General features: G+C 44.2%; 1 protein-coding gene across 1 annotated transcript in view; it reads left to right on the top strand.

Annotated features, from left to right (window-relative positions):
* The first annotated feature begins 542 nt into the window (after window positions 1–542).
* unc5b (unc-5 netrin receptor B) overlaps window positions 543–26,627 on the top strand; it is a 73,808-nt gene continuing 47,723 nt past the window's right edge. Inside the window, 1 exon segment of the mRNA XM_065959793.1 lies at window positions 543–1,351. Within this exon segment, the coding sequence (XP_065815865.1) occupies window positions 1,264–1,351 (88 nt within the window). The 5' untranslated portion in view covers window positions 543–1,263.

Below are 26,627 nucleotides of genomic sequence, written 5' to 3'. Positions count from 1 at the left end.
TTATAATAATGTGCTCTCATAAATCCAGAGAGCTGCTGCTGGACTTGTAGTGTAGACAGAAGATATTTAAAGCTTTCCACAGGAGATCAGAATATTCATATGGACAGCAGATCTCAGGGATCTCATGTTATTGCATTTATATTTATTTCAGATAGATAGATAGTTAGATAAATAGATAGATAGATAGATAGATAGATAGATAGATAGATAGATAGATAGATAGATATATAGATAGATAGTTAGATAAATAGATAGATAGATAGATAGATATATAGATAGATAGATATATAGATAGATAGATAGATAGATAGATAGATAGATAGATAGTTAGATAAATAGATAGATAGATAGATAGATAGATAGATAGATAGATAGATAGATAGATAGATAGATAGATAGATAGAAACTGATGAAGTGAATCCAGAGTTTGCTGCTGCTGCGCGCAATTGTCCGGGTTTTCTATCTCTCCCCCTCCCATCTATTTCCTCCTCGCTTGCTCCTTCCTTACCTTCACTTGTTCAGCCTTCACTCTGAGAGGAGGAGGAGGTCGGTATGTGATTGGCCAGGCGGGGGGACTGGTAAGTCCGGAGGCTGGGCACTGTGCTCCGCGTTGTTTCCCCCCGTGTTCTTGTTTACACCTTTCGGACCGGGGACGAGATAAGAAGACTAACCCTCTCCGGAGGACGCAGCAGAACCCAGGAGCAGCCCCTGTCTGCAGCGGACGTGCCTACCTGACAGCATCTCCCCGCGGTGCTTTAATCTGCGAGTTTGTTCTTCGCTGGGAGTGTGGGACTCTCTGGTTCAATTCATTTCTTTTTTTTTTAATGCTGAGCTGAAATGCGTCAAACTTTTTGGTGACTTTTCGGCTCTGCGCTCATGGCTGCCATTCGAGCAGGTTTCGAGCGCGGCTGGAAATGAAATGTATCAGGAATAGCCCCGAGATTTTGTTCTTTTATATCCACAAGTTCTGATATCTGCGGACCTGCTCAAACTTTGATTACGCGCGGACATGACACCTTTTGTCGGATGTTAAAGTCGCCGCTCGGGGATGGATGTGATTTGAGCGTTTTAATCTGTTTGCGTCAAAACAACGATTTCCAGCATCAGATACTGGACTAATTGTTTCACGTTTCCTCGAGAACTCTTTCAGGGGGGGTGGAAGACTCTTTTTTGGGAAAAAGAGCCACTCATTGTGTCTCAAGCGCCGCAGGTTACGCTGCGTGGACAACCCGGGACGATTGGCAAGTGGCGTAGCCGGAAAAGATGCTCTCTGCTCGGGTGCAGCGTGAGCCATGCCTCGCTCCTCTGGTTCTTCTCCTCCTGGTTGGGGGACATGTCGTGGCTGGTACTGGTAAGTTCCTTGATTTTGACTTGAATCTTTCAGAAATATGTGCCATTTACGCTTTGCGCACAGATATACACTCAGTCTTCTGTATGTATTTACTTTGATGAGTTCCAAAAAGCAGATTTTATACTTTTTTTTTTTACTCAAAAAGACGCATCAGGCTCCAACTTTTGCTCCACTATGGGAAACTAAAAAAAAACAACGCCTAGGATTATATTGCATACCTGACAGTGCAGAGGTCTGAGGTCTCATGCTGATCTGCACTTTTTTTCAACCACAGCGCAGTCTCTCCAGCCTTTACAGTAGCAGCTAGATCCGAGCTCAGAGCTTTCTTTTCTACTTGGAGCGGAAAAATCAAACTCCCCTGGTGAGCAGGGAGTAATTAAGGTTTTTTGCTCCATGCCTTCTTGGGCTTAAAGAAAAGGCTTTGTGAAAAAGTAAGACAGAGATGGAGGTGCTTCGGGGAAAGAAATTCTTGTAAAGAAAAAACATATTTCATTGCAAGATACTGAATCTAAATGTAGAGACTCTTGTTCTCAGCTTGAAATACTGAAATCTCTCAGTCAGGCATCAACCACTTCTACTTGTACATAGTTTATTTTCATAGTGTGTGAGTGTGAACAGAGCAGGCTCTGATCAGAGGGAGAGCCCAGAATGGATGCCTTCAAAGACTCTTAATGGAGATGAAATCACTTTATGTCACAGTGCAGGTGAGGGGACAAAATCCTGGACAGCAAGGTGACACAGGCCGTCTTTAGTGTTACATGAATGATTAAACTCAGTGTGGCCTGCTGGTATTTGTGCCTGGAGTTAGTCTCCCCCCCTCTCCCCTCCCCTCCCCTGCCTTTGCCAGATCAGATTGAACAGAAATCTGAGGGTTTAGTGGATTGTGGATTAAGCTCCATTTACAGTAAAAAAAAAAAAAAAAAAAAAAAAAAAAGAACAATGCGCACAACAATGAGTGAAACCAAAACAAGAATGTGGGGAAGACGTCCATATTTTTTTTAGGTAATGACACACAGGGACGGTGACAGGCTACAGGACTGTCAACGTTTCTTTGAAGGCCAGTAAGAGCCGCTGTCACACCTCCCAGGGTTCCCGTGTGTGTGTGTGTGTGTGTGTGTGTGTGTGTGTGTGTGTGTGTGTGTGTGTATGTGTTTGTATGTGTGTGTGTATTATTCACTGAACAGGCGGAGCAGAAAAGCAGCTTAGGTTTATTAAAAATGTGGACCATTCTGAAATCCTTGCATGAGAAATGAGGAGCATTCGTATAAAAAAACAATTGAGGATTGGAGTCAGGTCCTCATTGGTGTCGCTGTGGGGGGAAAAAGTGGGACTGAGGACTCGGGGGGGGGGGTCCCAATAAAGGACGGGGCCCTCATAAGGCCTGAAGTTAATGTTTAGTTTTTTTTGGATTTGTTGATAACTGTCAAAGTTAAGATGTAATCGGTTCTTTAAGATGCTTAGAAACAAGTTTTTTAAGTGTGCGACACAATGTTTTTTGAAGTAATCACAATACCAGGTTGTTACCTTTGATGCAACACTAGTAAAAATCAGAGTCCTTTGACGCCTGTTGCAGTACCATGAGAACTAAAACTCAAGTCCTTGACACTCAATATTGAGCAATTTGTTTGTAGTCATCAAAAAATGCTAAGAAACTCCTGCACGCTGTCTAAATTCTACACATACGTTACCTAAATTCCGACATATTTGCCTTGTGCAATCCAGACAGTGTCACCTCCCCTGCTCGCTGTCTGTTTGTAAGAGACTTAAACGTGACTTTTGTCGAGTTGTCGAACTGTGAGTAAGAATCGATCACAGCTTCTCACCAAATATTGGACAATGTCTTGTTTTAATTTCCAAAAGCTGCAGTCAAACTCCTGCACACTGTCTAGATTTTCACAAATACATTGGCAGCGTCTCGGTGTGCAGGAGTTTGCTTGTAATGTTTTATTTTTTTTATTGAACCAGGTTGGTCCCATTGAGATTAAAAACCTCTTTTTCAAGGGAGACCTGGCCGAGACAGACAGCAGCAAAAACACAAAGTTACAGACGGAAATACAAAGAAAGACAAAGTACAATTTATAAAACACAACATTTTGGATTAAAATAGAACCATCTATGAGTCATATCTGGGAATCAGTCTTTCAAACAGCCGAGCTAAAACATTGACATCCTATAGACTCAGCTTCTTTCATTTTAGATTTAAAAACATTTCAGGACTCCAGCTCCTTGCGCTTTAAGTCATTCTGCAACAGATTCCAGACTGAGGGTGCAGAGTACCCAAAAGCCCCTTTTCCCAATTTCTGTCAGAGCGTTTGGGACAGAGAGCATAAAGAGGTCCTGAGAACGCAGAGAATGCTGAGTTTAATTGACTTATTCTCCTGCGATGCTCCTTTCTTACCAAAAAAGATGTTTCCTCTAGATGTGAGACTTGGGGGTCTTTCATGATATGGACTTGTGGTTATAGCAGTATCACAGGGTTGGCTGTGGTGAAGGGGGCCCAATGTGGTGTCTTTCCACGGAGCCAAGAAAACGTGGCACTGCCCCTGGAGGTCCTGATCAGAGGAGCAGAGCTCAGCTGAGTGTGCTCCGTCTGGCAGAGAGGAATGCAGAGATATGTTTAGAGGAATGCATGATGAGACAGACAGATTGCATTTATCTTCTCTCCCATTGTGCGTGCACCTTTTTCCCTCCGCCCGCCGCCTCGCCTCCTGTCTGGGTCTCCGGCTGCTCTGTGGATGTGCTGCTGAGCTCACATTTCTGCTTTTGGTGGTGCTTCTCTTTCTGTGTTGTGACAAACACATTAATTACCCCGGACTGCCAGGAACACTTGTCTGGAGTAACTTACCCCCGCTGTCCACTCCTGCTCTGTGTCATTATTAATGACTTAATCTGAATCAGAAAACAGACAAACAGGGAAGTGATGGTGACACTTCAGGATTAAAAGGGGAGGCGAGCAGGTTCCCAGTGTAAGCGCTTTGCTGGGGTGAGGGGGGGAGGGGGAGACTGGGAGGTCAAACAGGAGGAGAGCGAGGGTGAAAGTAGCGGGGCGACGGAGCAGTGGCGTGTTCAGAGTTAGGGAGCGTAGCGTGTCAGACACTCCCAGGGAGAGCTGGATGAATAGTGACACTCTTCTAGGAAGTGCTGTCTCGTTTGTGTGAAGTGTAAGAATCCCAAAAAAACAGAGCAGCGGGCTACAAGGAGACTCGCTCTTTACTTTTCAGATATGAGCGAGGGTTGTCAGCAAACCAGAATTTTAAACTTTGATACAAACTCAAACAATATCTAAGTCCTTTTCTAACCAGGAAATGTCTTTTTTTTTAAGTAGCAAAAATTGTAAGTCAACTTCCACACACTGCATTAATTGCATAAATATTTTGGGCACATTCTTTTTTGTACCTAAACCAAAATGTGCAATTTAGACATTGTCTCCTCCGCAGCTCTCTGAATGTTTGTAACAGATATCAACATGACTTATGGATCTTTATGAGACTCCCAAAAAAACTTGAGAAATGTGCAGACCTGTGAATTTGAGAGAACCACAACTGCTCTCTTTCTTTCTCTTGCAGCAGCTGAAAGGCTTTCTATGTGATTTTTTTGATCCAGCAGATGTCGCCCTTGAGCTCCAGCATGAAACCAAAACAACTCGCGCTGCATTGTTGTGTTAGCATGCTAATGCTAGCGATCTTTATTATGCTGGTATCTTCACACTGCATGTAAATTTACCTGAAATGAGCGTGATCTAGAAACACAGTTAAGCAGTGAGTACAGTATGTTATTCTTCTTTTCTCTAGTCCCTCAATTAAACAACTTTTATACACGAGGGGAGGAGTCAGCCGGCCGTCCCGGCGATGTAAACAAAGTGAAGATAGGACTCTGAAAACTCTGAAAACATCACAGACAGTGGGACTCGGGTGTTACACCCATTGTAGACAGTCATGACTCACAGAGTTATTTTCAGAGGATAGACTTGATTTCTACATTTAAGTGTGAAAAATCACAAATAAAGACTTTAATATGATCCAGTACGATCGATCTTTAGAATATGGAAAGTTATCTAGTTTTAGAACATGTGGTATTAAAAAGAGTATCAGAGTTTTAGACATTTTAAAACCCTTTAAATGAGTAAGTAAACTCGAATATTTGCTGCTCTGCTCCACAGTTTGGTGAGGGGGGGAGGACTGTAATTTTCCCACAACCAAAAGTATGAATTTAAGATGCATGAACAGAAAGGAATGTGACAACAAAGCTAACCTCAAACAAACAGCGACGGGGAGATTTGGCTTCAAAAGACGCTCGACAGATTGAAACGTCAGATTACATTAAAGCGTCTCTGAAACATGTAGTCATAACAAGAACGATGCCAGCCGGGCTGTTGCATCTGCAAGAGACGTGGTGGACAGGTGGGTTGGACACAATGATAAATAAGCAGACAGGGCAGCCCTCTTTGGGCCAGGCCACAGGCCAGACTAGTTCCTCAGGCGAGTCCTGCAGACCAGACCCGGGCCACATCCAGTCCCCGCAGCAGTGCATTAGTTTTATGGCTGTCAGGCGGCTCGGGGATGGGATCGCTGGCCAGCCGCTGCCCTCTCTGCTGTATTATTCATACGTGCAAAGTGGTCTTTGTTAATATTTAAAATGTGCTTATGATGCTCAAACTCTTGACATCAGAGACGGCTAAGGAGAAAAGAAGTGGGAGGAGGAACAGCTGCTCGGGCTCTCATTGGTGTTACTGACCCGGATGGGGTGCAGGGGGGTGCAGTGAAGGGTTTTTAGGGTACCAACAGGCATTTATAAAGTGGATTAAAGAGAATGATAATGATACTGTATTTGTAAAGCATTTTTCTATACAAGTTACAAAGTGCTTTACAACAAGCAGAGAGTAAACAAGCAGACAACAAAATCAGACTAATGAAATAAAAATAAGAACAATTACCGAAATCACAGAGTAAAAGCATTTTTATAAGGGATGTAAAACAAGGGACTGAATCTGCAAGTCTGATCTCCTCTGGCAGGCTGTTTCCAAAGTCTCAGGGCTCTGACAGCAAAGTCCCCTTTAGTTTTTAGCCTGGACTTTGGAACAGCCAGTAGAGGATGTCAGACTGGTTCATAAGGGGTTAAAAGCTCAGAAATATAAGAAGGGGCCGGCCCATGTTCATGTGCCTTAAAAGTAATTAAAAGAATCTTAAAATCAATTCTGAAATCAACAGGGAGCCAGAGCAAGTGTGCTAGTTGCAGCCTGGGGGGGGGGGGGGGTTTCTGCAGAGGATGTGGGTGATGCAGGGTGATGCTACCCTTTCCTGAAAAGTGAAGAGAAAAACACCCAAAAGAGGAGATGGATGAGAGCTGGATCAGAGAGAGACACATTGAGAACGATTGATCTCGGGGGGCATGGCTTTTTAAATATCCTTTATGAGAAAAGAGCAGAGAGGGGAAAACTCCGTAGCAGTGTGGCATTCAAGCGTCATTAAACCTCCGGCACACGGGCCACACACAATGAGGCAGGGTGAGCGGGGGGGGGGGGGGGGGGGGGGGGGGGGGGGGGGGGGGGGGGGGAGATAGGTGGGACAGAAACGAGAGGAGAGGATGCGAGTGATGTGCAGAAGAAGAAGAAGTGGTAAAAGGAGGAGGATGTTGTCGAGGAGGGAGAAAGTGGAAAAAAGAGGCACCACAAATCCACCGGTGGGGGGGGGGGATGTTTTTATGAAGGCTCTTATCGATGGAGAGAGCTCACAGTATTAAGAGTAGACATGTTTAATGCTTTGCCAATATGGTGCATGTTAGACCGGACCATAAATCTGCAGCAAACCAGCGAGGGGGGGGGGGGGGGGGCTCGGCAGGAGGGCACAGCGAGGTAAATGGAAAGAGGGAGCTGACTATGAGGAATTATCAGCACAGGAAAGTTTCAGCAGAGCTCGGAGATGAATCTACTTTTAAGCACCGCTCGTTATTTTTCATCTGTGAAGACAATATGCTCCGATGGTTTCCAGTAATGACTGAATCGATACACGCTGAGCCCTCGTTCATTCGGTTATTTTAAATGAGTGTAAATATATACCGCTGATGATCATCACCCGAGTGAAGCTATTTAAATCCTCTCCTGTTTATTATCACACCAGATGGCGTCTACCTGTGTGCCTTCACATTAAAACTGTCATCAGATGCAGGAATGTTTCAACGCGTGCAGCCATCAAAGCCATCAGTGATTGAAATGTAAAATGTTTTTGTTTTTTTGTTTTTTTTTGACTGAGCTGTTTATCCCCCAAGGACAAACTTGTTTTTGTACGACGGTAATCTCAAAATGAATTTGATTCTGCCGATGACCTTTTGGAGGAAATATTCTTTAAAGATCACACAAAAAGATTGAAGCAAGTGGAGTTGAAGAAAAGTTGAGGCAGGATTAAGAGAGAGGGGGATGGATGGATGGATGGATGGATGTGTCGGGGGTGGAGGAGGGAGTGTTTCAGTGGCAGATGGGAGCTGAGTTGCCGCTGGGCGGGCGGGCAGGTCGGGGTACCCCCTACTCCTCCATCCTGCCCCTGTGTGGGGGAGATGGGTGGGGCAGACAGGGAAACAGGAAGAAAACCTCTGTGGGGTTCCATTGTGCTTTTAGATGAATAGGAGACTCCAGAGAGCCTTTTTTCTGCCCCCTTTGTGTGGGGTAAAAAGAGGGGGGGGGGGCAGCAGGAGAACACACACACACACACACACACTCAGCACTCATTCACAACTTCACAGGAGCTACTTGTGTGAATGTGTGTGTTTCTGTGCTTCTTTTTGTAGAGGTGTGTTGGTGTTGCATAACCACTCGTGCACAGGTGGAGATCAAAACTCAGAAATATGAAAGAAAGTCTTCAAGTTACTCGTTTTAAAAAAAGAGGCAGAATTCAGGACTGCAGATAGTCTGAGAGTTAAAGTGCACACTCCATGTTGAAAGGTTTTATTCCTTAAAGCAGGAGGAGGAGTTTGAGTCCCGCCCTCGACGCATTGCTGCATGTTATTCTCCACTCTCTCATCCCTGTTTCCTAATCTATAAACTGTCTAAACCCTCCACAATAAAAGCATAGAAATCATTTTTTAAAAACAGGTTAAATTGTAGGAATGTGATTCAGTTTTTCATCTTTTTAACATTTATTTTAACCAGGAATATTCCCTGTGAGATATAAAAATATCTTCTGGAACAAGACTGCAGCTGCAGCGTGAAAGTTTCACATAAAGATCAAACAACAGACCATAATAAACATGAACGACACCAGACAATAGATTTAGCAGCGTAAAGCAGTAAAACACGTGCAAACACTGACTGACCCTTTATCCTGGTTATAAAATGCGACTCTCGAGCTCAGGAAGAAGATTACTACAGAATGTAGACATGATGCAAAGATGCTGCTCGCTTCTTTTTTTTGACCGCTTATATCTGGATAAAGTTCCTCCCATTTATTCTAACATGGAAGGGAATTCATTTTTGTGATTGTATACTTTGCGTCACAGTCAGACATTTAGAGACGAGGCAGTGGGAGGTGTCAGAAACCATGGAGAGAGTGAAGGGAATGACATGAGGGACCATAGTCTCTGCACATGGGGCGCACACTAAGCACTAGTCCCCCGGCGCCCCACACAGACAGAAACCTGTTGCATTACACAACACAAGTCTGCCAAATATCCTCCATAAAAGCGTCCAAAAGTTCCCTGCTTCCAGACAATACTTATTACTCATGAAGGATGAAAACTTGAACTCTCTCACTTTGCAAATTCTGATTTAAAACTTCAGAAACTTTCACCCAAAACACAATTGAGCTAACTGGAATACATCTCAGATCCAAGACTTTTATATATAAAGCAATACCACACAGGCTTATTCAGACTAAACTGCAAAGCATATTATATTTTGTTTTTAAATAAAACTGTATTTTTTCGTATCTGACTTCAATCAAACTGAACTTTGCAAACTCAGAATCAGAATCAGAATCAGAATCTGGGTTTATTACCAAGTACATTTACACATGCAATGAATTTGACTTGTGTATTGGTGCTAAACAATTAACAAGGAATAAAACAGAACTAGAAACAACTTAAATAATACAGTATAAGAAGATATTACAATATATAAAATAGAATTTAAAAATGTAAAATATAAAAAACACAAAATGTACAAAAGGTGACATGTAGGAGCTGTGCAGTGGACTAAAACTGCACTAAAACTCTTTAATGGCCTTCAGTCGGTCGCTGTTCCAGTATTTAAATGGATGAAAAGTGTTTAAGAAAGGAGTTTAACTCTTTAAATCACTATTGAAATCAGATTGTATTGAAACTACCAGCCAGCTTCAGCATAATGTAACCAGAGACCGGTTGACCCACTACTCCCCGACACTGATTTACCCGATTCTCTTCTTGATTGATATCCTTAAGCATCCATTGTGACATCTGACATCAAAACTACAACACCCCCCACACCCACACCCACCCACCAACACTAACACACACACCCACACATGTTGAAACTGCAGCCCCGCCCTCTGATGATGATGAAGAGGTTGCATTAAATGGCGGAAGACCTGCTGGGTCACTCTCTGAAGCAGCGAGTGAGCGAGTGCAGGAATTTTTCATTTAAGATCTCAGCAGCACTCTGAGCATCGTGACCAATAGGATCAGGATTCACTACAGGGGGTCACGCTAGACCCCTAACAACCCGCCCCCACCCTTGGATGAACACTTCTGCACACAAACACACACACACATGGTAAAAAGTGGTTTGAGGATCAGACGCAGAATCGAAGCTTGATTGGCTGTGCTGTGGTTCCAGCTCTCTGCGTGTGTCCAGCGCTGGGAAAAAAAGGAGTTTTTTTTTTTTCAGGCCATGTAGATTCCTCTTCATCTTCTTAGCGGAGGCTTTTTTTTTGTCTTGAAAACACAGTTGAGCCAAGTCCACTCATCAGAGCTTATAAGACCACAGCCAATCTGTTCATGCTTGAGTTTGTGTCTGCCATGTGGGCTCGTCTAACTGGGGGTGAAATCCTACTGAAAGTGTGTTTTTAAATATACACTTTTCCACCAGGAGAGAGAAAAATATGCTGCATTAGAAAAAAGGCGCTCGCAGTTTGTGCTATATTGTCTTCTTTTTTGTGAGTCTGTCACACAAAGCTACACTCCCCCCCACAGATCCACATGAAGAAGTTTGCCGTCACTTGTCCCCATTTCCCCTTCCTCTTCCTCTCAATCTCTTGATAGTCTCATCAGGCGTATTTATAGCTTTATAGTCTCACATATACCAACCCCTCTGTCATCCATATCTCGCTCACTCCATCAGTAATTTTTTTTTTTTCCAATGCAGCTCTCTCTGGCGGAGTTTGGGAATTGCTCTTTAGAAGGCAGTGTGAAGAATCCCATTTCTCTGAGTGTAACGCTTATTAGGGTCCCATCTGCCCTCGGGGTTGCTCATGAATGTGGTGCTGGGGGGGCTGGGGGGGCTGGGGGGGGGGGGGGGGGGGGGCTGGGGTTAGTCGTGGGTAGGTAAAGGAGGGGAGTGAAGGGGAGCTTTGTCATGCCTGTGTGTAAGTGGATGTGGGTTGCCACTGGGGGGCTTGTGCGAGGTGTGATGGGGCGCTCTTAACACACACACACACACACACACGCACACGCAGCAGCTGGTGTGTCTAAAGCAGGGGAATGACACACAGACCTCCCCGGAGAGACGGGCGTATTGAGCGAAACGTGTGCATATCTCCGCACGAGAGAGAGAGAGAGAGAGAGAGAGAGGGAGAGAGAGAGAGAGAGCGGAAATGATCCCGCGTCCTTCTGTCTGCATGGCACGCAGCTATGGCAACAGCAGGACTTTCAAACAACTTACAATTTTTTGTCTCTCCCCCTCCCTTATGTTTCAAATCAAGGCGAATGATGCTTAATGAGTGTGTTTGTGTAGAGAGTGGGGGGGGGGGGGATTGGTGGGTTTTGTGTGATTGGCCGCATGTCAGCAGTGGGGTTACTGTGTTATTTAATGCAGGCTGTGGGACTGACATGGAGTTAAAAGCAGCATGTCCAGCGCTTTAAGCTCATCGCTTCTGTCCGTGATGGAGCTGTGATTGGCACTTAATCAAGAAGTCGACAAGGGCTACATCCAGATTCTCTCCTTTTCATTTTCTCTTCTTGTCCTTCTCCTCTCCCCGTTTCTCTTCTCCCTTTTAAAGATCCTACTTAAGGGGAAAAAAAGTCCACTTTGCAGTATCTCCACTTTATCCGCAAAAACATATGCAGACACATACAAACACGCACAGTAGGGGGAGGTAATCCCTTTTTCTGCTCACATGCTCTTGGATCACAACCGCACAGCAAAGAGAAGAAGAAGTGAAAAGACTTGAGATCTGCCCTCATCCGCCCTTTAATTCCTCCACGTGTCTTTTTTAGCTCTGAGACTTAATGCTTCTCCTCCGGACTCTCTGGACGTCTGGGGAGCCCTCCAAACACACACAGAACAGATTCAGTTCTGGGCCTTGGATGCAGGTCTTAATCAAGGGGCTGACCTGGTTTGTGAGTGTGTGTGATGTGTGCACGCTGATGGGAAGCCAGCCGTGTTAAGTAAGGTATTACTCCCTTTTCTGCATGGGTAACAGTGGGGGGTGCAGGGTGCACTCCCAGTCCCCAATCAGCGCTCGGCTCTCGCACACACCCATCTCTCTCTCACTCTGGCAGGCCCGCTCTGATTGCACAGGAGGAAACCTGGTTTATCCTCCTGGTTCAGTCACCGTGCCAGGTGTAGTGCCACAAGACATCATGAGCAGCCGATCGGTCGGTTAGGACTCGGTTCTAAACTGTGAAGCAGCGACGACGACGTCTGGTGGTCTTTCTGTGGCAGATGTTACCTGCATGTAAATGAAGGTTAGATTGTGTACGAGCTTACACACGCGCATCAAGTGAGTCAGCGGGTGTGTGTGTTTTTCAAGCTACTTACCTTGCTGCTGACCAGATGGGCCCCGGCTGCCGACCTCAGGCTCACCTCTCCGCGCCACTCCGCATAGATTAGCTGAGACGGGCTAAAGCATGCAGGCATTATAATGGACACATCAACCCCCGCCCCCCATCCCCCCCCGCCCCCCGTCCTCCCTCTGCAACCCCACAAACCCCACACACACACACACACACACACACACACAGGCTCATAAAGCACTTGTTCGGCCTCCATTCTTCAAGTCGGATATTTTGGATGACTGTGCGTGCGTGTGTGTGTGTGTGTGTGTGTGTGTGTGTGTGTGTGTGTGTGTGTGTGTGTGTGTGTGTGTGTGTGTGTGTGTGTGTGTGTGTGTGTGTGTGTGTGTGTGTGTGTGTGTGTGTGTGTGTGTGTGTGTGTGTGTGTGGCTGGTTGGCCTGCTGTATATGGGGATTATGAAAGCAGATGGACAGCCATGCTGACTGGTGAGGGTTCATTAACTCCGGGTGTCTCTGCTCTGCTGCTGTTGCTCAGCTTCACTCGCCTCCAATCCCCCAAAAGCCACAAGAGGAGGTGTGTGTGTGTGTGTGTGTGTGTGTGTATGTGTGTGTGTGTATGTAAGGATGCAGCAGCAGAAAAGTGAAGCACAGCCTTTAAAGAAATGTATTGATCCGGTATACAATTGATTAGTTGTCAAAATTTTCTTTTTTACCGTGATATATTTTTTTGTTACTGTAGGGACAGATGGCATCAAAAAAGGGCAGAAGGCAGAAGCTTGAGAAAAATCACATTTACTGTATATCTTAAGGCAGGTGCTTAATGTATGAAGGAATAAATCCATCAAATGTTGCAAGCAAACTCCCGCACACCGTCTAATCTGCTTAAATGTTGGCAACATTTGGTGTTTAGACAGTGTGCAGGAGTTTTCTTGCAATGTTTTTTTGATAATGCATATGAGGAAATTCAACAGCAGTGGATTCCTAGGATTTAAAATTCCTGGTTTCATGACAGCTCTAGCGGTGTGGCTGACAGTATTTTCCCATTATGCCCTCTCTGACATCGTCATGCTAAACTCCTCCCACATTTATGCAATTTCTGTCAACACCTTCAAAGTGTTATTTAAAGGCTTTATATGTGATTTTTCGTATCTTCACACTGCATGTAAATTTACCTGAAATGAGCGTGATCTAGAAACACAGTTAAGCAGTGAGTACAGTATGTTATTCTTCTTTTCTCTAGTCCCTCAATTAAACAACTTTTATACACGAGGGGAGGAGTCAGCCGGCCATCCCGGCGATGTAAACAAAGTGAAGATAGGACTCTGAAAACATCACAGACAGTGGGACTCGGGTGTTACACCCATTGTAGACAGTCATGACTCACAGAGTTATTTTCAGAGGATAGACTTGATTTCTACATTTAAGTGTGAAAAATCACATACTAAGCCTCATAGGAAGGTTTCCTGAAGAGCAGCAGGAGAAGCATGTTTCATGTGTTCCTGCTCGTACCGGCTATGAGAGCTCTGACTTAGCAGTGATGCAATATGTTCAGCAGCAGAGGAGCATTTCCACGGCGTTTCACTGCTCTGCCCGGGGAGATGAATAGGTGTAGTTATAGCGGGTCATTAAACACTGAGAGAGGTGTCTCTGTGTCTATAGCTTCACCTTCACGCTGCTGCCAGCTTCCTGCCCTCCTCGCTCTTCCACGGCTTAATAAAAGAAACACGGATCACACGGGGACAGACAGACTTACCTGTGGAGAGTGGGGGGGGGGGCGCAGCAGACACACAGACGGCGCGGCAGATTCCCAGACAGATGGGTTGTTTAAAACCCCCTCAGGATCCTCCATGCCATCAGACAGACAGACAGACAGATAGAGGTAGTCCATCACCCAGTGTCGTGCAGACCGCAGGGATGTAACCAGCAGGACAAAAAAAAAAAGAGAGAGAGAGAGCAGGAAAAAGTTTTAATGCAACGGCTCAATAGTAATTATTAGAATTATAATTACAGCTGTGAAGTCTTTTGAACGTCTGGAAGTAGTTGGGATTGCTCATTATTTTCACAGAGCCCGAGGTGCTGCCTTCTAATTGCTTGTTTTTGTCAAAGCAGCCGTCTAAAACAAAAGATAATTATTGGAAAATGACATTAAGACAAACAAAAGCAGCACATTTCCAACGATTGGGAAGCAAAACATTTGACTCTTTACTTTGATTAATGACTGAGAGGAATATTTACACATGTAGAATAAAATGCTTCCCCTTGGCATTTCTACATTTAGATTTCTCTCTGGATAAGATATTAAAGGAAGAATGTGTGACTTTTTGATCCAATTAAAATTCTGGTATCATGATTGACAATCTTATTTTTACAAACCACACAATGACCCTTCAGACTTGCACTTCAGCCTCACCTCAGAAGCAAAGGGAGATCCTTAACAGGTGCTTTTCTGGTGTTTGTCCCATATGTTTTTTTAAGAGTAAATGGAGATGGAGAAACATGGTAGTTTGACAGCGTTAAGAAACAGATTAGAGCTTCAGGCCTTTGAAAAGAGGGGAGAGAGCTTTTTTGGTTAAATTGAAGCTAGGAGACCATGAATGGCAGAAGGAAATAGAACGCTTACATGTGCATGTCAACATCCTCCCACGGCTCTGTCAGGACCAGGGTGTGTGTCAATGCATGTCTGCATACACACGCATGGTCTGGTGAGAGTGTGTGTGTGTGTGTGTGTGTGTGTGTGTGTGTGTTTGCTGAGAAGCTGTCCCTAACGGCGTCCGTCTTTCTGCTCCTGTGAGCCTGAGCTTGTGAGTGACAGTTACACAGTGGTGGTGAGTGTGTAAATCTCCTTCCCTCAAAAGCTCTCAGCAGTGGGCCTTTACATTAGCACAACAATTTACACATCTGTCCTGAGGGCGAGGAACCTGGCAACTCTGAGAATAATGAACGCCTCAGTCAAAGCCTGCTGCTTGTGTGTGTGAGAGAGAGGGCGAGCGAAATGAGTGGAGGTAGGAGAGACTCTGTAAACAAGAGAGGTTTATTAAAAACCCCCTCCACCACTCACCATCCTTTTGTCCTTCCATTCTCTGCGTCCCTCACCTCCTCTCTCTCTCCCCCTGTCCTTCAGTCACAGGAGCGATTACATGCCTCTGTCTCTCCCCGTCTTTCATCTCTCCCTGTGAAGAGGAGAGGAATGAAGGTCCTCGGTGGCGTGTAATTACAAAAGAGAGATCCAGGATGAGGGCGTCTGTCTCCATAAACAAAAAGAAGCAAACCCCCTCTTCTCCCCCCTAAATACCTCTTGATAGGTAGAGATCTGAAAAAGAGACATTAAACAGCCTTTGATCCGCCGCAGGGTCCTTGTCTTTTACCTGCCACTTACGGCGGCCTAATAAGTACTATCACAGGTCTATTTATTTCATTAGAAGCACTGACACTAACGTATGCAGGGCGCCGCTCCAGCACCGTGGGAATGAAACGAAACAGCTCCTCCATTCATTTTTTAAGCACGGGCTCATAATCATGACACATTTTACAGGCCGTCGTTCCAACCTCACCCATGAGTCACATCGCTGAATGATTGTGGAAGGGTGGATTTTTTTATGGGCTTACATTGGTATTGGCTCTTGCCTCTAATTGGCCCAAAAGCACATTTGCATTCTGGGAAGGTAATAATGGGGGGGGGGGTCTCTTTGGAGGCACTTTAAACCACAAAGTCATTGCACTCTGACTTAATTCTGCTGATGCCTCCAGATGGCTTTTTTTCACTGAGTGCGATATGGCCGTTTTGTGTGCATGATCGTACACTTTCCTCCTTCTCTTTGGGAGTAGCCAGACTTGCTAGCAATGCCACGGGGTCTCTTGTTACTCATTTGTGCACTGTTATGTTTTAATTGCCTCTTATTGCCTTCTTGCAACATATGAGAAATGCCAAACAAGCTAGCTCCTATTGCAAGCTTACATAATGTAAACTAGGTGTTGAAGCTAAGAGGGTAGTTTACGAGGGTCGAGATTTTTTTTGTTATAGCATGCAATACCTCACATTTAAAATATTTATTTGGGTGCCGATGTGCCGTAATCATTGCAGCCACTACTCGTTCCGTGCTCCACATGTTTCATTTTCAAAGGAAAGACCAGAGATGTGAGAATGTTTTTAACTTTTCATGTAAAGGTGTGAACAAGCCGTACACCACAAGGTGCAACTGTCAGACTTTATAGATTGATCTCTCGGTGAAAAAGTTAGTATCAATCAAAAGTATTCAAAAAAAACCACAAGATTAAAGTGTAGAAAATTGTTGTATGATCGGATGTCTAAGGCTAAATTCCATTTTTTTTAAACGATAAGAACAAAAAGATGACATCAGATGTGCTTCATTACAGAAGCCCAGAGCGGACACACATCCAAACATTTTATTTTACATCATTTTCCTGTGATTACAACATTTCCAGTGTTTTCTTGAGATCTTCACTTGTCTCGTTTTCTCAGGATAATAACCCTGGCTCACCCGTGATAACGAGTTTATTTACAGCTACATTCACTTTTTTTCACAAGATAAACTCGAGAAGTTGAGATCTCGAGCATAATATTGAGTGTACTGATTATGACAGGAGAAACAAGATAATTCAAATGTTTTGATGCATTTCTTTGTAGGGCTATACCGTATGAAATGCACAAACTAAAACGACAGACAGATATTTCTTTTCAAATTCCAGTCCGTCATCTGTAGCAGTAGTAAGCCTGTAAAAACTGCAGCAGTCATGATCTTCATCGATGATCATTTCATCACTTATTATGCAGCCAAACATGTCCCATTTGTGGATTCTTTTTTTGTGTGTGTTTGCATGTTGTGTTAAGGGAAGCATTAAGAGGTCATAGGGTGTGGTTTGACACTCTGCAAAAGGTCCCGCAGGTCAAGCAGCTCTCTGTTTGCGAGCTGGAGACAGCCTGAATGTGTTTTAACGGGTCTTTTATTTTTTAACTTGTGTAAATCCGCCCCCCCCATTCTCTGAGACTTAACTGTTTCTCTGAACTCTCTGGGAGATGAAGTGAGCATTCTGCTGCAGCTCAAACTGACTTGGCGTCAGACAATAGAGCCAAGGTCTTCCGCTGCACTTAGCTGAGGCTGATGAATAGACTGTGAATAGACCTGGAGTGGTGCGGCCATGCAGCAGCTGGACAATAGACCGGCTCAGCAGAAAGACGGACGCTGACCTCGAGGTCTGCTTCGGCCCCCGTCCTCTCTGATCCCTGAACCCCTGCGCACACAGAGTCAGCAGCAGGACGGCCAGGGAGAGTCTGCAGTAAAACCTGCAAATCAACATGTTAATACAAGGTTCATACAACGCTGCTTCTGATGGATGGCATTAAAGGAATAGTTCAACATACTCGAAAAAAAGATCAATACTAATCTCCTATTCTTTGGCCAAAAGTGAAGTAGAGTAAGCTGTGAAGTGTAACTTAGAACACCTAGCCTGGCTCTGTCCAGCCCGACAATGACAAGGGATTTTTTTAATTTTATTTAACCTTCATTTAAGCAGGAAAAAGTCTCATTGAGATTAAAAATCTCTTATACAAGAGCTTCCTGGCTGAGACAGGCAGCAGCACAACTACAGGGTTTCAGACATAAAAACACACAGCAATGAACATAAATACAGGAATCACAAAAAGAACCGTTCATCAGAATCTGTCATAAGTCATCAGCAACAATACGAGTTAGCTCAAACATCTACAGTCAGATGTTTCTGCCTTCAGATCATTAAGACCACCTTTAAAAACATTCAAGGAAACCAGCTCCCGAAGATTTAAAGTATCTTACAACCGATTCCAAGAAAAGGATGTTCCTATAGCAACTGATTTCCCAGATGATGAAACGGACATTTCCACTAGCTCACTATCCTGCTAATTCATTTCTCAGAATCAGTAAAAGTTAGCGCTGTCAATGCACCTAAAATGAAGTTTCTAAAAATGTTGTGGCTTCCTCGAGTCTTTGTCATCATCCTTGAAGTTGTCAGGCGCCAAAATGTCAAACGTTTTCCTTTTACTTAGCAAAGTTCTGCGTCCTCTTGTAGGAGCATAAAATCAGTGTGACACAGCTCAAGGAGCAGAGCTTAAACCTTGCCCTGAAATCACTGATGTGAAGGTCCTCATGTTTGTGTGCAAACTGTGAATGTCTCCAACTTTAAACTCTGATTCATTGACTTTAAAATCCTGCATGTTTTGTAACGTTAAAAGCAGCAGAAGACACTCAGTTTGAACTTTATATTATTTGCACCCAAAATGGATAATGGGTTTATTTATAGATATCTGGATGTGTGCCTATAACTGGACAGTGACATGTTTTAATAAATCTGGATGTACTCCATTTGGCTTCAAACTGTTCAGGAATTTCCCCCCCCCCCCCCCCCCCCCGAGGGAGACTCTCTTTGTTTGAGCAACACGATAGGAAGCTTTTTATTCTCCTTTAATAATAGCAGCCCTCCGAGCCTCAGACGTACCCTCATTCCCCCAAAATAAACACATTCTTACATAAAAATCAAACACACCTTTACACAAATCCCACCATGAGGAATAAAAACATCCCCGCACAGGCGATGCTGCTCCCCCTCCCCTCCCTCTCCCCTGCGTTTGATCACAAGCGGCCTCCCCTCCTCCCCGTTTGTGTTTATTCTGGGGATTATTCCGACCTAATCTCTTTAGAGCATAATTCAGATTAGATTTTGTGTTATTATTATTGCTCTCGTCCATTCCCTACTGTCCTGCTTGGATTCCCTCCCTGCCCCGTGGAGCTCCTGTGTTTGGAAAAATTGATTAAAACTTGCCGACCACTGCCCTACATATCACCCGGCTGTGGAGAGTAGACGGAAAAAAAACAAACAAAAAAACAAACGCAACTGATACCATGCTGCATATTCTCAAAACATGTACTCTCCAGGAGATCTGTGGTGAGGCAGCATGCTCAGCAGCCAATGTGGAAATCCCCCCTTTCCATGCACTTATCCTGCACAGAGCCTGCACGGGAACAGCAAGACTTCTACTTATAAATGTTAAAACATCTGTTTTCATATTACAGCAACAAAAAGTTCAACTCCCAGTCATCCAATATTGGTCTTTTCTTGTTTTTGCAAACTCCTGCAGGCTGCCTACTTTTGCACAAACTCATCTGCAAACTTCCAGTACTGAAACATTCACAACATCTTGGTGCAAATTTAGACATGCTCGCTGCATCTGTTTAAAATATGACCGAAGATCTGAGGTTTTTTTAAGTTTTGGTCTTTAAAGTCTTTCTACGTGATTTTTCACACTTAAATGTAGAAATCAAGTATCTCCTCTGAAAATAACTCTGTGAGTCATGACTGTCTACAATGGGTGTAACACCCGAGTCCCACTGTCTGTGATGTTTTCAGAGTTTTCAGAGTCCTATCTTCACTTTGTTTACATCGCCCGGACGGCCGGCTGACTCCTCCCCTCGTGTATAAAAGTTGTTTAATTGAGGGACTAGAGAAAAGAAGAATAACATACTGTACTCACTGCTTAACTGTGTTTCTAGATCACGCTCATTTCAGGTAAATTTACATGCAGTGTGAAGATACCAGCATAATAAAGATCGCTAGCATTAGCATGCTAACACAACAATGCAGCGCGAGTTGTTTTGGTTTCATGCTGGTGCTCAAGGGCGACATCTGCTGGATCAAAAAATCACATATAAAGACTTTAAGGAGGTGCAGCACATTCAACTCTAATAAATCAGTTTAAACACAACACAGTTGATCCAATGTGCTGAACAGCGCAGATAAAAAAAGAAAACAAAACTGTAGAAACAGACAAGAACAACAATCAAAATGAAAGAATAAGTAACAATTAAGTCCAGTGTTGCACCAGACGTACAGAGATATGCATCTGTGCTTGACAGGTTTTTGAAAATTAAAGGTAATTGTGTATGAATGTGTTTTGAGGCGAGTTTTAAAAACATCAATAGTGGGTGAGAGACGGCTGATTGAAGGTAAAGAGTTTCACAGTTTTGTTCCTGCAATGGAAAAAAGCACAATCCTCATTGCACAACTATCTCATGAAGTAAGCGCGTAGGATGACAAACTAAAGAACAAATCCTGCACTCTACTCCTGCTAAGCGTCACCAATTTATTAAGTGTGTTCACACTTGACAAAAGTTCAGAGGGACTGAAACGTTTTTGATTTTGCTTTCTAATAATTTGGTGATGCTTTGCTAAGAGTAGTGTGCAGGATTCTTGTTCTTGAAAGCTTTTGGTGATAAAAAATAATGGCGATCACATTTTGAAACACATGGTGATAAAAATGGCATTGAACGTTTTGATAGTCTTAGTACTGAAATGTAAGATTTGCCTCAGGATTGAAAACGTGTAAAAGTCCTGAATCCAACTCCAGCCTTTCATCATGCATTCCTGCACTCTCCGCTAATTCCTCCACCTGTACATCAAAAAGTCTGAACGTGGAGTTTAAAGCCGCGTCTCCATCTGTATGGAAGCGCGGCCGCCATACTGGCCCTGAAAGTTGCTCCACAAATTATTTGATATGCGGGCGTCATGTTTAGTCTGCATTCTCAAGATAGTGTTTAAACACCATCTGCCTCTTTTAGTCGTGTGTCTGAGCTCAGCAATGAGAAACCCTTGAATAAATCACAGTCTGTGCGTAACAATCACAGCAGTGAGCAGAATATAAAAACAAATTCAATCTGTTTGTTGCACAGAGTCTAAATTACTCTCTCCATTTTTATCCCCCTTGTGTTCCTTTATCAAAATATTGCTGCAATTCATTCAGTTTGTGGGACGATTGAGTCATGACGTAAAGTCGGGATGAGTTTTTTTTTTTTGAGTTTTTTGCTAATTTGGGAGAATACCCTCTCAAAAGTAAAAAAACATTTTTGAAAAAAGGGATAAAAGTGAATACCTTTTTGCTTCAGTGAGCACCTACGTTCACCTTTCACCAGAAACAAAATACACACCAAGTCTCAGAGTCCCAGAAATGCACGACCTGCACTTCACATCCCTCCACCGCTCCCCCCCCCCCCACCCCGCTGCTTTGCTTGTTTTTCTCAATTAAGATGAATTATAGAATTGCATCGGGGAGCAGGAGGGACAAGGAGCGCTTTATTGTGCCGTTACCCTGAGGCACTCAGTCAATGAGTTGGAGAGAGAGAGATTGAGAGGAACAAGAGTGCTGTGGATATTTTTGGTCTCGGTGCCTAACACCCCTCCAGACTCCTAATGGACCACACGATATGCAACTTAAGCCGTGTTGCCCCCGTTACATGTGGAAGGGGAGAGGAGAGGAGACGGAGGGCAGAGGAGGTGAAGCTTGGCTTTATTGTTTATATGAGGGAGATGAAGGGAGAGAGACGGGGGAGGCGTATAGGAGAAGTGGAGGGGGGGGGGGGGGGTGTTTGTGCTAGCTGCTGGAAACTTGGAGATGGAGCCGGCCTGCAGTGTACATTTCATTACTCTCGCTGTCCTCCTGAGGCTCTCAGGTGTGTGTGTGTGTGTGTGTGTGTGTGTGTCGCAGCTCCTCAACAAAGCACCCGATGATTAGATGAGCTGCACCTCAGTGAATGGACGCTATTGATCTCCACACCTTGTTATGTGAACCAACTTTAGAACATGATGAGTCTAAAGACAAGGCGGCATGATGAATCTAACGCTCCCTCCATCCCCAAAAAAAGAAAAGAAAAATAGCCCCTTCTGCTCGGCTAACTTTCTCTCTTTTTTCATGTTCACACTCATTAAGAACTCTGCCCCCCCCCCCCCCCCCCCGCGTCTCTCTGCCCCCTCCTAACATTGTTTTTTTTATTTGCTCCACTGATCGCTCGCAGTGTTCTCCACACAGACATTTAAAATGATTGGAGCTTGTGTGATGTATGTTAATGTGCGCTTTCAGTAGTTTAGTAGTTGCGCTTTCTGGTGATTAAATTCAGTTGTTTTTCCATATGCAGGTGCAGAATAGTCGGCTCCTCTTTGCATCAGCGTGTGCCACATTTGAGGAGCCTATTAGGGGGTGGAGGTGAAATCAAGGGAGGCAGAAACATGAGGCTCAAGGCCGAGGGCAGGGAGACCTTTCGGAGGCGTGTGCATTCAGCCCTGATTGCTGTGCTTGTTGTACCGGAGTAGCGTGCGGTCTTAGTGCAAGCACGACCATCAAGGTATTATAATATTAAGCTGTGAAGCCCGGGATATGGAGTTAACGGAGGGCCGTGACCTCTGACCTACTGATTTGCACTGGCTGATTTCCCTGTGTTGTGTTGATATAATGAGGGCAGTAGTGTGAGCTTTGAAACATCAGCATGAATACTGAATGTGATTAACACTTTCACTCCATGAGTCCTATACTTCAGCAGAGAATTTGAATAGTCGTCTTTCTGAATTTTTTAATTTAATTAGCAAATTGAAATCAAGGAATTCATTTTTTTAACAGGAAGTTCCATTGAGATGAAAAACTCTTTGACTAGATTCGACCTGGTCAAGGCAAGCAGCAAATTAATCTTTTATGCAAAAAGTGAATACAACCCCTTCTCACTCAGAGTTGTCAGGGTTAGGGCACGCTTTTCAAACACGCTTTTGCAAACCGCGTTCAGTCTGTGCTTAGAAGATTTTGTGTGAGAGTCGGCAGCTTTGATTCCCGTAGTTTGAATATCCCATTTTATACGAATTGGCAACCTCAAGTGTTTGAATAAATGAAGACAATGCAGAAGTGAAAAAAGAAGCAGTTTCTTGAGTGTCCACTAGAGGCCGGCTGCAGAAGCACATCCCATTCAGAAAATAAAATTAACATGCTTACAGCCTGGTTTCAAAAAACTAAATAGGTCGATTTGAATAAATTATTTTCCCCCTCTCATGCTGTCAGTCTGTTAAACTCAGAGCAGCTTTGCAGGATTCACATCTCAAAAAAACCTAATTTCAGCCTCTGCCTGGAACAGATTGTTTCAGCTGCTGTCTCTTTAAGAACCCCCTCCCAAAGTGCCTGCTGTCGTCTGATTGGCCAGCTCTCTGGAAGCCTTCAGGGGGCAGAACGCTGCAGGGCTGCCAAGGGAGGGCTGCTCTCCAGTGCTGGGAGAAGAGAGCGCAGCCGTCTGGGGAAATTCTCAGTTTCATATCGATGAAATTGTGTGATTTGCGTCGCGTTATTTGGTTAGTGATGCTAACAGTGATGCACATCTTCAAGAGCCCGAAACAGAACCTAAAAGATATTAAATGTATATTGAATATAGACTATTGTGGCCGTCTTTTGAGTTTAAGAAAATAACAAAGTAAGAGTGAAATATTCTCTCATTTTGGAGAAGTTAAGCTCCTGGTTACATTTGAAGAAAGTTATTATATTGCAAAAACTCCTAAATCATACAAAACAACCGTCCCTGATAGTTCTTTTGTTTAGGAGCGTCTGCATGCTGTAGAGTCCATATAGCCGTTGTGTCAGGCTTAAATTGAGTGTATTTGCAGAGAAGCTGTGCACACACACACACAGTCTCATTTTATTCACATCAATCATCTGCTGTTTGCTTTTTTGGTCTGCTGCTAGCGTCTTAACTATTCAAACAGGCCCAGTCTTCTTATTGTGTGTGCATATGATGTAGTTCATCAAACCAACAGAATAGCTTTTATATATCTCACAGGGTGTCTGTATTATAGTCGCCGCTCACCTGCACGCTCTCCATCACATCCTGGTCACACACACACACGCACGCACGCACGCACACACACACGCTTTACGCTGGTTCTTTGTTGTTGTGGAAAATGGAAGTTGTGAAGGCAGTCATGCTGAATAGATTGTAAATTGTGGGAGAGATATAAACACCTTTATGTTCACAGGCTGCCATTGTGCTTCACAAATGAACTAAAGGGAGCGCGGCCATATGAGGGTCAAGCGGTTCTGTCTTTTTTTCTTTTTTTTTTACGCTTTCCAGAGCAGCGATGCTAATCAAGGCGTTGTACTGTTGTCCCTCTGTCGGCCATACCTGCCAACACTTTAAACACTAGAGGACGGAGAGAGGCTGCTGCAATCAGAGGTTTTGTGTGAAGAATGAAATGATGAAGCATTGTGTAAAGGAGGGAAGGTAATGGATCAATCACATCTTTATAAGGCAGGAAGCAGCTTAAACAAACTACAAAACATGCAGACTAGGGTGCCGATGATCTCCGAAGAAGAAGAAGAAGAGAGCCGGGTTTAAATTGAAGCGGGCTTGGATGTAATGTCATGTAAGATGAAAAAGATGATTCTTCTTTTAGATTACTTTATTGAGAGCCTGTGTCCATTCACAGCGCTTCTTACTGTTGCTAGGTTACCAAAGTTAACTCTGACTTCTCGGTAGTGACCATTAGGGTTGGTTTCTAAAATAAAACTGCTGTTAATCAAGGAAATGTCACCAAGAACATGTAAAGGAGTCCTCCTTGCAGCAGCTCTGGACCTGGAGTGGAAACTCATGTGGAAAGACTTTAACACTTATCGTTTCAAAAAAATTCACACCCAGTCCAGTGTGTGTCAGTGATGACAATAACTAATCAGTCCTGTTTAGTTTTTTGTACCAGGCTGTAAACATGTTAATTTCGGCTGTAATTTTTTTTTTTGTTAGCCTGTGGTGTGTATGTGACTTCCTGTTTTCCTGCAACCAGCTTCTAGTGGACACTCGAGGAACTGCAGGATCTTGCCCTTCCGCATTGGCTTCATTCTTGCCGCTTGCCTCTGTTCTAAAAAGTTTTTGTAATATGCTAAAGCAACTCGTCTCTTTGTTGCTCTGTAAGGTTGTTAGTATAAAAGCTTCTGTATGTTCAGAGGGATGTAGGCTACATGTGCTGGCAGCGGTTTGCAGGTTACCTGTGTTTCCTGTAATTGTGTTATCAGTCTTTGATGCAGCGTCTTTGCCTTTTCAGAGATTATGCAAAGTTAATCTATGTGAGGCAGAGTAATCCAGACTAAAAAATGGGAAGCCTTGGAGTTGTATATGTATGTATGTGAGTGCGGTTTCAAACCCCCCCCCCCCCCATATGTTATCCGTACACATTCCATATTGCCCCATAAATCCCACGCAGACTACAATCTAATCAGATCAAGCAACCACCATATGCTGTATGTGCGCTCTTGTTAATGCTGTTTGTGCACACACACACAGATCCAGTTCATACCTGTCATATTTTATTTTTTTTGAGTGTATTATCCGTCACAGCGATGGATAATGCGGCCGCCTTGCTTCCATCTTGTCAGATTCAAGGCAAAGCAGCTACAATAGCCAGATTCAAAGTGTGAGCGTTACTGTCACCTGCTTCTGTCTTTCCAGGTCTCTGCGTGTGAGTTCATTTATCAAGTCTCTTAGCAGAGTTCTGTCTTCAGCTTTTTTCAATCCTGCAGGTAATCAATACTGCGCCTATGAATCCAGGTCAACCCGGCTCCCGTGGCTCCTCCGTCTCTCCCTGCTCCGTCTTTATCAATCTCTGTCTCCCTCACTGCTTTTTTCTCTTCTCCTGCTTGTAATCCTCTCTCCATCTTTGTCCTCTTCATCTCTATTCCTGTCTCTTTTTTTTCCTTCCTCCTCTGCCCCTCACGTACACCGTCTTCTTCTTCCTCGCTGCTCTCTCTTGAAAAATTACTCTGCCCATCTGGACAGGAGCCCTGCTCGGCCGTTCCACTATTAGTCCTCGTTTGGGTGCTGATTAAAAATAGATCAGAGTCAGAATTAGTCAAGTTCTTCTTCCTCTGCAGGCCTCCGCTTGTCTCCCATCTTTGTTACACTGAACTCTATTGGCTAATGTTGGAATGGGGATATAAAGATTGAAAGTGAAAAGTTAGCAACAAAATGTTCCAGACTTCTGTGTGTGTGTGTGTGTGTGTGTGTGTGAGAAAGCAGTGTTTGTGAGTGAGTCTGTGCATCGCCCGCGGGACCTCCTCGCTGGGTGCTGTCTCATGTCGAGCGGTGTGTTTGAGAGGCTTGTCGAGGTAAAGCTCCTGTCAGCGCCCGGCCGGAGGGAGCGTACTGATGAAAGGCCTCTTCATCATCCTAATGGGATACACAAACCTCTTAACCAGCACTGCTGCCATGGCTTTGGCTGGGTGAAGAGAGGGAGAGAGAGAGAGCAGTGAGTGACTAGCCGGGGCTCACACACACACACACACACACACACACACACACACACACACACACACACACACACACACACACACACACACACACACACACACACACACACACACACACCAAGGCACAGGACAGAAGAAATGCAGAGTGTAAACAAAAAGGATGCTGCGGGGAGTCGTGACCTCGGGACAGTAAGTTAATGCCCTGCTGTCCACTGGACTACAACCATGTGAACCCCCCCCCCCCCCCCCCCCCCCCACACCACCACCACCACT

The sequence above is a fragment of the Labrus bergylta genome, chromosome 10 (assembly GCF_963930695.1).
Source record: "Labrus bergylta chromosome 10, fLabBer1.1, whole genome shotgun sequence".
In the NCBI taxonomy this organism is placed as follows: domain Eukaryota; kingdom Metazoa; phylum Chordata; class Actinopteri; order Labriformes; family Labridae; genus Labrus; species Labrus bergylta.
Note: the sequence above shows the minus strand (reverse complement) of the source record. Positions and strands in the feature narration are given on the sequence as shown.